General features: G+C 43.5%; 1 protein-coding gene across 4 annotated transcripts in view; it reads left to right on the plus strand.

The window, feature by feature from the left end:
• Positions 1-13,719, plus strand: part of LOC115095285 (anillin-like) — a 173,973-nt gene that overhangs the window by 97,935 nt on the left and 62,319 nt on the right. For all 4 annotated transcript variants that reach the window (XM_029608758.1, XM_029608760.1, XM_029608757.1 and 1 more), the window contains exon 13: positions 551-695. In XM_029608758.1, the coding sequence (XP_029464618.1) occupies positions 551-695 (145 nt within the window). The remainder of the gene's footprint in view (positions 1-550; positions 696-13,719) is intronic.

Raw genomic sequence — 13,719 nt, forward strand, 5'->3', positions numbered from 1 at the left:
TGGAGGGATTTACATGGTTGTTCTAAGAGGATCTTTCCTTAATTGTTTATATAGAAGTTTTGTAGGAGTTGAAATTCAGTTCACTACTGCCTTTGGTTTGAAATAAGAATATTAGGTTTGTGCTGGAACTGCACCATGGTAACTACCAGTGAAATCACAGAAGGTGGTCCTATCTGTCTGCTAGCAGGGGAATAAACCTACCTGTCTAAACTGGTGTAGCAGTATTTGTAGAGTGGAAATTACAGTATCAGCAAGAGTTAATTACTACTTAATAGAATGGGTCAGCTTTATGGCACAGGAAACTCTGATTGGAACCTATTGTCCAGGGCTGGCTAGAGTTGGGAGGGAAGGAAGCTGCAGCACTGAAAGATGATTTTGGAGGAAATGTTTGCAAGCCTTCGGAGCTTGCCAAAGGTTCTAGGTGCTGGGCTGGGTTATTTACACAAATGATGGGCGTAGGAATTAGGAGAACACTATCTTTTTCAAAAAAATAGTTCCATTTGATCATATTAACTCTATTGGTGTCACTTAATATTCTCCTTTTTGATAGTATTGATGCCTACAGAACCCTTCAAAGTAGTCCCCTACAGGCAGGGGAGGCAGGAATACCAGTGGAAGTGAAAACCTCCTTGAAGGTGAATACAGCAGAAAGGGCCCTGGATAGTGGGGATCTCAACATTGAAGATAAGATCAAGGTGAGAAGCTATGTGGCAGCATGAGGGCAAGTTGATTTGTGCTTGGTATCATATTTTTTATTTGCCTTGGAGAGGGAGATTTTCAGAGAGCCTGCAAACTCTGCAAGCTGATTTTCTTAAAAAAAAAAAAAAAAGTGTTTGTGTCGCGATCCTTTCTTTACTCTGCATAAGTTTGCAAGCAGCAAAAAGTATGTGGATGGAAAGCATGCATGGGGACTTGAAAATGAAATTCCTGAGCATTCTTTCCTGTGCCTATCCCCAACCTCAGCCGCATCCTTCTGTGCATAGGTAGAAGTATGCATGCATACTTTGTCCACTTTTGGTGGCTAAGGGGGCAAGAATTAAGATTTTCTGCTGGTAAGCTGCATGGAAACGAAAATGCTGGGCATTATGAATTTTAGACTTTGTTTTATAATTTAACATAGTTGACACACAAAATAGCTTCACATTTAAACTAATTATGAATTCATTATTCCCAATTCTCCTTCTAGATTTTATATTAAATGTTACCAAATTTAATCCCCAGTACATCTCTGGTTCTTTTCTCTCTCCACTGGTTGGCTTTTGCATTTCGCATACAATACAAAATTCTTTGATCTATAATATAATTCATAACCCAACTATGATCCTTTAATAAATGTCTGCTCTTGCCAGCTGAACTGTTGGTACCTCAAGTAGACATTACCAGACATCGAGCCTTTTCCATTGCAGGCACTTTACTGTAGAATTCTCTCCCCGATCACCTTAGGTTATTGCCGACTTCTAAAGATTTCAAGCAACAGCTTAAAAACCCATCTATTTTTACTTGCATATAAATAACTTTTCCCTTACTCTTATTCCTTATGTATTATGTATGGTTCCAATTGTTTTTATTTGTTTTACTTTGTAATATTTTAACGTATTGTGCATGTATTTCTTTGTAAACGTTTTAAATGAACTTGTAAATATTCGCACTACTTTTTTTTTCTCCCTAGACTGATATAATGCTCAATGCATCATATATTCAACATTCTATCAATACAAATAAGCTGATAATACAGAAATGTGAGAACTTGCAAATCTTCTGTCCTCATGAATATTTTGTCTTGTAGAGGAAATGATTAGTGCATTTAATTAGATGTATGCATCAAAACATTTGAGTTCTGACTTGCAGAGTTTGTTTAAAAAATGTATGTGCAAAACACAACACAAATCAACCGTACCACTTAAGACTGTCTGTATAAATCCAAAAAGACAATCTTCACCAATAGCTCACCAATCAAATCTTAACTACATTTATTTATTCATTCATTTATTATCACTAACCTAAATACTGAAAAGTAGAATCAACTTTTAAAAAATATAAATCAACCAAAAACATAGATATCACTCTGTCAAAACAGAAAAAAGAAATGGTCAAACACAATAAATGTGACATCCAACAACAGAAGGCAGCTTGACTTTTTTCTTTTTTTTTTTTTTGGCCATTGTCTTTTTTTTTTTTTTTTTTTCTGTTTTGACTGATTGTGATATCCATGTTTTTGGTTGATTTATATATTTTTTTCTATGAATGTGATATGTAATGTATTGAGTGAGTGTTGTATGTATTTGGGTGAGTTGCAATTTGGTTCATTCACTTAGTCTATTTTGGCATTTTAATATAAGTTGATTCTACTTTTCAGTTTTTAGGTTAGTGATAATAAATGAATAAATAAATGTAGTTAAGATTGGATTGGTGAGCTATTGATGGAGACTTTTTTTTTTGTTTTTTTGGATTTAAAAAAAATGTATGTACCAGCTATCAGGATTTCTAGGTAGTTTACAATAAAACACTCCATAAAAGATAAAACATACATCATAAGAACAAGACTTGCCATACTAGGTCAGACCAAAGGTCTGTCAAGTCCAGTATCCTGTTTCTAACTGTGGCCAATCCAGGTCATGAGTTCCTGGCAGAATCCCAAAGGGGTAGATTCCATGCTGCTAATCCCAAGAATAAGCAGTGCATTTTTTTGCAACTATCTCTTAATGGATTTTTCCTCCAGGAACTTGTCCAAACCTTCTTTTTTTTTTTTTTTTAAGGTTCCTCTAGTTATGAATGCCAGACCTTAATTATGCATTGAATAAAACAATATTTTCTTACTTTTAAATGTATTACCTAGTAATTTCATTGTGTCCCCTGCTTTTTGTACTCTTCAAAAGAGTAAGCAACTGATTATAGTGTATGCATTCCATTAAACTTATTTTATAGCCCTTTATTACATCTACCCTTAGCCAATTTCTCCAAGCTGAAGACTCCTAACCTCTAGCTTTTAATAGGGGAATTGTTTCACCCCCTTTATCGTTTTGGTTACCCTTATCTGTACCTTTTCTAATTCTGCTATATCTTTTTGGAGATGTGGTGACCAGAACTGCAATCATTGGTGCGTTTTAAATTTCCTAGCCATGAGAGAGGTTTTTCTCCTTAGGCTCATCACTCTGTATGTTAATTAGAACATAAGAACATGCCTTATTGGGTCAGACCAAAGGTCCATCAAGCCCAGCATCCTGTTTCCAACAGTGGCCAATCCAGGCCATAAGAACCTGGCAAGTACCCAAAAACTAAGTCTATTCCATGTTACCGTTGCTAGTAAGAGCCCTTCTCTCACCCTTCTCCATCGCAATTATATCTTTTTTGAGATGCGGCGACCAGAATTGTATGCAGTATTCAAGGTGCGGTCTCACCATGGAGCGATACAGGCATTATGACACTTTCGGTTTTTATTCACCATTCCCTTTCTAATAATTCCCAACATTTGGGCCGATTCAGTAAAGTCCGCGGGAGAGCGGGTGAACGCCTGCTCTCCCGGCGCGCTCACAGGCCACTCGCCTGTGCGCGTGATTCAGTATTTAAATTAGGTCCGGCGGTAGAAACGGGCAAAAGGAGGCTGTCAGCGGGTTTGACAGCAGACACTAAATTTTGCCGGCATCTGTTCTCGAGCCCGCTGACAGCCACGGGCTTGGAAACCGGACGCCCGCAAAATTGAGTCCGATTTTCGACCCGACAGCCGCCGGCCGACTTTAAAAAAAACATTTTTTTTTAATTTTTTTTTTTTTATCGCCATTACATTAAGTCGGAGGGTGCACAGAAAAGCAGTTTTTACTGCTTTTCTGTGCACTTTCCTGGTGCCTGAAGAAATTAGCGCCTACCTTTGGGTAGGCGCTAATTTCTGAAAAATGTGTGGCTTGGCTGCAAATTTTACTAACGGAATAGCGCGCAAATACCTAATAGGGCCATCAACATGCATTTGCATGTTGAAGGTGCTATTAGGTTCGGCGGGTTGGACGCATGTTTTCTGCCCCTTACTGAATAAAGGAGAAGGGAAAACTCGAGTCCAATGGCTGGTTAACAGTGCGCGCCATCGGAGCGCACTGTACTGTATCAGCCCAATTGTTTGCTTTTTTTGACTGCCACAGTACACTGAACAGACTATTTCAATGTATTATCCACTGACGCCTAGATCTTTCTTGGGTAGTAGCACCTAATATGAAACCTAACATTGTGTAACTATAGCACGGGTTATTTTTCCCTATATGCATCACCTTGCACTTGTCCACATTAAATTTGATCTGCCATTTTGATGCCCAATTTTCCAGCCTCACAAGGTCTTCCTGCAATTTATCACAATCTACTTGTGATTTAACTACTCTGAACAATTTTATATCATCTGCAAATTTGATTACCTCACTTGTCTTATTTCTTTCCAGATAATTTATAAATATATTGAAAAGTAAGGGTCCCAATACATATCCCTGAGGCACTCCACTGTCCACTCTCTTCCACTGAGAAAATTGTCCATTTAATCCTACTCTCTGTTTCCTGTCTTTTAGCCAGTTTGTAGTCATGAAAGGACATCGCCACCTATCCCATGACTTTTTATTTTTCCTAGAAGCCTCTCATGAGGAACTTTGTCAATTGTACATATATGTTAGCATGTTCTTAATCATTGAACTTCATTGAAATGAGCCTGTATCTTAATCTGATACTATTCTTCATGTACAAGAATCTACTCTTGTTTAAACATTTTTGACAAATCAAAATTGGCGAAACCCACTTTAAAGCTCATGTGGTGAATATACAATGCATCTTTTTAAATAGCTTCTTAAGGATACATTTTCTGTCAACTTCTATAAGAAGGCAACGAATACATAATTCTCAGAGGACAAGCAGGATGGTAGTCCTCACATAGATGGCAGATGGAGCCCTGATGCGGAAAACTTATAACAAAGTTTCTAGAACTGAGCATGTCCAGCATGCGCTATATCACACATCCACATGGGGTCCCTCTTGTCTTTTTTTTTCTTTCTCTCTCTCTTCCCCCCCCCCCCCCCCCCCCCCCCCCCCCCGCCCTGCAGAGCCACAGGTTTTGTAGTGTGATTGAGCTCACTTTGGCTTTTTTGCCTTGTGGAAAACCTTTTTCTTCACAGTTTTTCCCTTTGGTTTGTTGTCTGGGCCCTTTCAGTGCCTCCCCTTAATGTGCGCAGTCAGGGTTTTCAGCATTTCAGGTAAGTTTCCTTTCTCGGTTGGTCCCCTCTATGCTGGTGATGTCTTGGTGCCTGCTGGCCATAGACTCTTGCCATCGCTTTCACAGCCTGTTTGTTTCACCTCATCATGACCACATCTGGTTTCCGCTCATGCCCCCAGTGCCAAAGGTGCCATGTCTATCGCTGATCTTCATGAGGTGTGTATCTTCTGCTTGGGGGCACCCAGATGACCCCGAAGGGATTTCTGCACCGGCTTTTGCCATGATGCCCCCAAAGCGGCCCAGAGGCAAGGAGCTCCTATCCTCTGTCTATGCACAGGGTCTGCGACAGTCTCCACCAGTCCTGGTTCCAGTTGCTGATCCCCCTTGCGGGTCAGAGGAAGATTTGGCCACCCCTCTTTCCTCCCGGTCTGTGTTGACAGCAATGTTTGAGGAGGAGGTGGAGCGCAGAGTCCAGCTGCCTGTGGAGTGGATGATGCAGGGCTTTGATCCCATGGCACCAACAGAGCCGGTGTCGCCCATCCTCGTTCTGCTTCTGGAGAAGCTCAATGTGTTCATCATCGATGTGTTAGCGACCCAGCTGGTGTTGGTTCCCAGGGCAGTATCTGTGTTTGGCGGGGCACTGAGGCTTCCCCCTACTGATAAGATGGATGTTGCCGGTTCCTCTGAGGAGGAAGCTCTATCGAGGCAGTGAAGTGGATCAGCCTGCATCTCCTTGATGTAGGCCAAGCGCCTAGGGCGCCATCCCTTGTAGCAAAATAGTGAGGATGAGGGTCCCTCTGACCCCTGGGGGATGATCAGGAGTTCACCTCTGAGGACTGTGATGGTCTCCCGTCAGACCCTTCTCCAGATGAGTGCAGGAAGTCTCCACTAAGGACTTAACCTTCGCAGGGTTTCTGAGGATGATGGCAGAGGCCATCCCTTTTCATCTTTTGAGAAGAGGATGCCAGGCACAAAATACTTGATCCTCCAATTCATGGAGTCTCCTAAAGAAATTGTGGCGGTCCCAATACACAGAGCCTCCCATTAACAAGAAGGCAGACTGTCTACCTCATCCAGAAGGCTGCTGGGTTCGATGAGCAATTAGCTACCTCACCAGTCAGTGGTGGTTGAATCCATTCTTGAGGGCCAAGTGCTGTCAGACCTATTCCTTGGTGCCCCTGGGGAAGGACCACAGAGTGATGGATGCTATTGGGAAGAAAGTGTCCAAAGCACCGTAATTATTGCCTGCATTGCTGCCTACCCAGCTCTACACTAACTAGTTCTCATAGGACATCTGGAAGCAGGTGCAGGAGGTGACAGAGCAGCTGCCTCAAAAGCAACAAAACACCCTCATGAAGCTGGTGCACAAGGGTCTGGAGCACAGAAAACACTAGGTCTGTGCGACCTATGATGTTTCTGAGGCGGCAACAGGAATTGGTGCCCACAAAATGGCATGGCTGCAGCCTTGGATCTCTGACAAGAGGTACAGGAAAGACTCACTGATGAGCCCGGCGCTGGAGAGTATCTTTGCAGATAGGGTAAGGATTGCTGTGGCCCAGCTTTAGGACTACCATAAAACCCTCCAACACTCTGCTAGCACTCCTGACCCAGCCAGGAGGCCATTGAGACCGGGACCCAGGAAGTCTTTACTTCATCAAAGGAAGTATTATCCTCCTGCCTCCTCAATCCAGTCGGCACCATTAGAGCTCCTGTGGCTGTTTCAGGCAGCAGAAAGCTCCCAGGTTCTAGTTTGTTCCTCAGTTCACTCCATGGACAAGGTTTTGACTGGGCTGCAGGGAGCATAAGCCAGTTGCATGTACCCAAGACAATGAATCCTCCGGTTGGTGGTAGGCTGCAGTTCTTCATGAACCAGTGGCCTAGTGTAACCTCTGACCAGTGGTTTCTGTCCATCCATCAGAGGTATCAATTAAATCTATTGGGTGTCCTACCAAATTGCCCTCTGTGCCCATACTGGGGGCCGGTAGCACATCAGGAGGTTCTACAAGTGGAACTGTCCTACCTCTTAACAGCCAGAGTGGTCAAGCGTGTACTACCAGGGCAAAGAGTGGGGATTCTACTCCCAGGTACTTCCTGATTCCAAAGAGAACAAGAGGACTCAGTCCCATTCTAGACCGAAGGGCCTTGAACATGTTTCTAAAAGAGAAGTTCACCTTGATTCCCTTCTTGCAAAAAGGGGACTGGCTTTGCTCCCTTGACCTAAAGGACGCATATACACATAGGGATCTTCCACTGTCACAGGAAGTATCTCAGATTTATGGTGGGAACACAGCACTTCCAGTACTGAGTGTTGCCACAAAATGTCTGTCCATGATGGTAGTTCACCTCCACAGATTGAGTGCATGTCTTCCTGAATCTGGACGATTAGCTGGTCAATGGCATGTCTCAGGCAGAGGCCATCAGTTCCCTGCACTTGACTATTCAGTGTAGGAGTCATTAGGATTTGTTCTCAACTAGCCAAAGTCCCATCTCAGCCAGTCACCTCAATTGGACTTCATAGGAGCCCTGCTGGACTTGGCTCAGGCCAAGGCCTTTCTGCCCTGCTAGAGGGCTGAAGCCATGGTGACCATACAGGCAGAGATTCAACTGAGCTAGCAGACATCAGCCTGGGACTGTTGGGCCATATGGCAACAACTGTCTGCTACTCCCCTGGAAATTTTACATAAGCAAGGAGCTCAATGAATCTTGGTCACAGTGATGCCAGGCCATCAGAGCCTCTGGGATAGCATCAGTCACCTAGTCTCTCAGGGACTCATTGTCCTGGTGGCAGGTACTTTCCAATCTGGAACAAGGGATCTTGTTTTAGTACTCCCACTTATTGTTCTAACCATAGACTCGTCTACCCTGGGGTGGGGAGCTAATGTAGATTAAGTATTTTTATATGATTCATTCCATGTGAGAATCACTAGTTTACAACGGTGTACAAATTTGACACTCAAACAAGTTGCGAAGGAAGGCATACCCATCGGATAAAACAAAAACAGTCTAAAACTAGGGGATTACTTTAAAGATACACATACAGAGCAGATGTTACCAGATTAAGGGGAGGATTGAGAGTAATGAGGTACGGTTCAGGGCATATTTGATCATCGCAGTCTAGAGGAGTTAGGTGTACTAGATTATAGGGAGGGATGAGGGTAAGGAGGTAAAGTTCAGGACATAGTTTGGACATCAGTCATGACGAATTGGATGTACCAGACACACTAGGCACAATCGAATAGACACGTTTTCAGGTTCGTTCTTAAATTTCTTAATGTCTGCACGAAGATTCTCTGCCATGGAGTTCCGGGGCTTTTGAGCCAGCAATTTATATCGCGCTCTCTGGTTTGAGTTAGATGAAAATCTTTTGATCGGGTTTTCAAGAAGGCCTTTATTCTTAGATCTAAGTGTTCGTGTGGGAATGTGGATTAAATGTTCTCATCAGGTCGTTGCTTGTACCAATGTTGCCGGATGTTATTGTTAGGACTTTGTATAATCTTGATTGAACAGGGAGCCAGTGAAATTCTATTAGAGTTGGAGTGATGTCATATTTCCTTGCTCCAGTCAGTAGTCTGGCTGCAGCATTTTCCAGTAGTTGTAGTGGTTTTAAGTGGCTAGCTGGAAGTCCTAGAAGTAGGTAATTACAATAATCCAGGTTTAAGAATATTAGAGTTTGCAATACCGATGTGAAATCTACAGTGCTTAGTAGAGTTTTCAATCAGCTCAGGATTCACAGTTTGTAGAAATCAGGTTTGATCAGTTTGCTTATGTGGGCTTTCATAGCTAAATTTTCATCTATCTGGACTCCTAAATCTCTTGCTTGAGTTGTTGGGACTAATTGGTGGTTTCCAAGATCAAAACCTGGTGGGATAGATTTCTGTGGATTTTGACTTTTTTCAGGTTAAATGAGAGTTTGTTGTGCAAGTTTTTCTTGTGTTCATATATTCAGAGATGAGTGAAGCTGTTTTCTCAAATGAATTTGACAGAGGGATATAGAATTGCAGATCTCCATATAGAAAACTTTAATCCAAGATCTGTTAATAATTTACATGCTACCTTTGGGCAAATATTAAATAGGGTTGCTGAACCCTGCAGAACACCTGTAGTGCATTGGAGTGAGTCTGATATGTGACTGTCTAGTTTTACCTGGAAAGATCTATCTGCGAGGAATGAGGTGAACCAACTTAGTACATTTCCTTCAACCCCAATGTTTCTCAGTTGGTGGCATAAGCAGACTATTGTTAACTGTGTCAAAGGCTGCAGTTAAATCGATCAGCACTAGGCAATATGATTGATTCATTAGAGTCGAAGCCTTGTATTATAGGGTCCATTATGGATTGTAGAAGAGTTTCTGTTGAGCGAGTCTTCTGGAATCCAAATTGGTTAAGATATAGGGTCTTTTTGTCTTCGAGATGCGGCTCTCTAATTGTGGGGAAAAAAACAGCTTTTTTGAGAATTTTCACAAGGAAGGATAGGTTACAGATGGTTGGTAGTTATACCCGTCTTCTGAACTTCCTGCTTTAGTCTTCAAAATTGGTTTTATAATTGCCTGTTTTAGACTTGGGGGCATGTATCCTTCTGAGAGGGCAAGGTTGACCAGTGTTGTGATTGTCTGTCTGAGTTATTGTTTGATTTATTTGTTTCAATGAGGAGGCTGGTATCAGGTCAAGGGGGTGAGTAGCTGGTTTTGGTGTTAGTTTTGATACGATTTTACTTATTTCCAGTTTTGAGACTGTCAAAGGATGAACATTATCATTTGTAGTTAAGTCATCAGAAGGGTAAGGAGAGTAGGTGAAGGTGACTTCTTTCAGCCTCTGGATTTTTTTCAGTTAAAGCAGTTGTGTATTCATTACAAGAAGCTTTTGTGAATATATTGTTTGGAGTGGAGGGGTCTTTGATCAGACTCTTGACTGTCTCTAACAAGTTTTGAGTTGAAAATGACTCCCTGTATCTGTCGAGTCTTTTTTTTTTTGTTTTGTTAGGGTTCTGTATTGAGAAGTGAGATTTGTATCTGAGTGATTAGTCAGGGTTTTTTCGCCAGTATTTTTCAAGCTTTCTTAGGTGTTTCTTTAAGATCTTCATTATACCACGGGTTCAATTTTCTGTGATTGTTTGTATTTTTTGTTTGGATTCGGCAATATTTGTCTGCAATTTATTTGATCATTTTTTCCCATGAATCAAATGCCTCATTGCAACCGTTTAGATCCAAGTCGCATATTTTGGTCTCTAATAGCTTAGTGTTTCAATTTCTATTCCCCTTCTGATGGGCATGGCACCCAGGGTTTTTGGTCCACTCAGGAACATGCTTGTCAAATCAACTTCCTGGAGCTTCAGGCACTACAGTATGCACTATGGGCTTTCAGAGATTGGCTGTCCAACAAAGTTGTCTTCCAGACTGACAACCAGGTAGCCATATGGTATGTCATCAAGCAGGGAGGCATGGGTCAAACCTCCTGTGTCAGGAAGCTGTCCAGATCTGGTTATGGACCCTGTCCCATGGTGCTCGGGGCCATGTACCTGGCCAGGATGGAGAACATGGAAGCAGACAGGCTGAGTCAAGCCTTCAGACCCTATGAGAGATACCTGGACCAGGGAGTAGTGAATTGAATATTCCACCTTTGGGGGAGCCCAGACATAAATCTGCTCACATCCTCCTGCTACAGGAAGGTGCCTCGGTTATGCTCCCTGTTCAGGTCAGGCGGCAAACCAGCCTTGGACACCCTTGTCCATCATTTGGGCAAGGGTCTTCCGTATGCATAACCTCAGATTCCTTTAGTGGCAAAGACTCTCTTGAAGCTTTGTGAGGACAGGGGGACTATGATTCTCATAGCCCCTCATTGCCTGAGACAAGTCTGGTTTCCACTCTTGCTGGAGTTGTCCATCCAGAAACAGATCAGTTTGGGGACTTCCTCAAATCTCATCACACAAGATCAGGGCAGGCTGTGGCAACCCGAACTCTAGGCTCTGTTGCTCACAGCCAGGATATTGAGGTTGATTCTGCAGGTGCTTTATCTTTCAGATGATGTCTCAGGTCCTGGTGGTTTCTATAAAGTCTTATGGACTAAAATGGAGGCTTTCCGTGTGATGTGAGCAGAAGGTCCTAGATCCATTCTTCTGCCCCCCACAAAAACTGCTTGATACACTCTACATTTTTCTGAGGCTGGCTTGAAAACCAACTCCGTTGGAGTTGATCTGAGTACAACTGGCACATACCAGTAGAAGGTACACCCATCTCTGTACAGTCTATAGTCATGTTTCATGCGGAGCCTACTTCATTGAAGCCTCCCCTAAGGCTGTGGTACTTGGAACCTCAACGTGGTGATAGTTCAGTTGATTAAAGTTCCTTTTGAGCCACTGCACACCTGTAACCTGAAGTACCTGACCTGGAAGGTCATATTTTTGGTGGTGGTCAGTGAGCTCCAGGTCTTTGTGACTTATCTACCTTTTATACTAAGTTCTAACAAGACAAGGTGGCCTTGCATACACACCCTAAGTTCCTGCCTAATCATCCTGCCAATATTCTTTCCCAGGCCCCTTTCGCACCAAGGTAAGCGAGCACTGCAGAGTTTGGACTGTGAGCGAACCTTAGCCTTCTACCTGAGTGGATAGAAGCCCATAGACATTCCACCCAACTTTATTTCTTTTGACAAGAATAAGTTGGGCATTGCTGTAGTCAAGCTATCCAATTGGCTAGCAGATTGCATCTTCTGTTATGCCCAGATGGACTGCATCTTGGGGGTTATGTCAAAGGCTCATTCTGTCAGCCATGGCAGTGTTGGTAGCCCACTTATGAGCAGTTCCCGTGATCTGCAAGGATGCAACATGGAGTTCTATCCACACATTCACATCCCATTACTGTCTGGATAGGAATGGCTGATGCAACAGTAGCTTTGGCCAATCTGTCTTTTGGAACTTTTTCTAGGTGTAGAACACAATTCTCCCAACCTAGAGCCCATTGTTTGGGTTCAGGCTGTCTCCCTCTGTTACCATCAGCACTGGTGTTGTGCCTGTTGGCACCTGGTTAGATGTCTGTTGGTCCCCTTTTTGTGTTGTGGCGCAACCTGTAGCTAGGGATTCACCTATATGTGAGGACTACTATCCTGCTTGTCATCTGAGAAAGCAGAGTTGCTTACCTTTAACAAGTGTTCTCGGAGGACAAAGGATGGACAAGGACCTTTAACAAGTGTTCTCGGAGGACAACAGAATTACAAGAAGAACCCTTGTGGATGAGTGGTACTGGGCATGCTCAGTGTATCTAGTCAAAGTTCTATTAACTTTAACATAAGTTTTCTGCTTCGGGCTCCATCTGATGTCACCCATGTGTGAGGACTAATATCCTGCTGTCCTCGGAGAACACCTGTTACAGGTAAGCAAATCTGCTTTCTCTGAATTAAATCTTGATTTAAGTTATTGAAATGTATATATTAGTTTAACCCAAAATCATTGTTTTTCTCCTAGAACAAGCAAGATGGTAGTCGTGTCATGTGGGGTGACATCATCAGATGGAGCCCGGCACAGAAAACCTTTGTCAGTTTCTAGAAATTTTGGCCCATTGAGCATGCCACTATCCGTGCATCCACTCAAGGTCCCCTTTCAGTCTTTTTTTTTTTAATTTTTTTTCCACGAAGTGTTTGCCTCTCTGTAGTGGAGCTCTGCTCTTTCACTTGTTCGGAGTCTCTCCGTTGTTTTCTCGGCAGTCTCTTCGCAGGATCTCTTCCACCAGTCCGTATCCTTTCTGCGGCGCGGTAGGTTAAATGTTTTCCCTTGTGATCGATTCCCGGTGTCGCTTCTCGGTGGGCGCCAGACATAGACTACTCACTGGCTGTTTTTTTTGTTTTTTTTTTTATGGCGTTATCCAGTTTGACTATGCCCGCGGACCATGTCTATTGCTGATCTGCATGAGGTCTATATCCTCTGCCTGGGGGCGTCACGTGATGTCTACGGGTGCACTCTGCATTCAAATGGCTCCCAAAGGCCGTTGCGCCCAGCTGGGTAAGATGGAAATGTCTTTTGGGCACAGTCTGACCCATCTGCTCTGGCATTGAGAGCATCGGCACTGGGGGGAGCAGCTAAATAACACCGTTCCTCTCTACTCCTCCGTTGAGACCCTATTGAGAGAGAGGGGCCTGGAGATAGGCCATCTCTGGTGTCCTCGCATTCCAAGACATCTTAGTCTTCCTCAGTGCCGGGAAAAGACCGAGCCGAGCACCAAGGGAAGTCTTGCAAGCATTGTCACCAGTTGCGTCCTTACGCAGCACTGGGTCAGGTGCAGCACCAGCGTCTGCTGAACAGGTACTGAAGCGACCCCCGTGGAGAGGAGCCTCAGCCTCTATCAGACCTGGGAGTCCCAGGCATTCCCCACTGGTGTACCGGTGCTGGGTACAGCCCCCTTGGGGCTCCGAGGAGGCTCTGGTGACTCCTCCTTCTCAGTCCATTCTTTTTGGCAGGCTTTCAGGAGAAGTTGGATTGCAGGGTTCAGCTAGTGGTGCTTTGAGCCCTTCAGGGTATTGAACTGCCAACAGCACTGGTCCCCTTGCTGTTGC

The sequence above is a fragment of the Rhinatrema bivittatum genome, chromosome 7, assembly GCF_901001135.1.
Source record: "Rhinatrema bivittatum chromosome 7, aRhiBiv1.1, whole genome shotgun sequence".
In the NCBI taxonomy this organism is placed as follows: Eukaryota; Metazoa; Chordata; class Amphibia; order Gymnophiona; family Rhinatrematidae; genus Rhinatrema; species Rhinatrema bivittatum.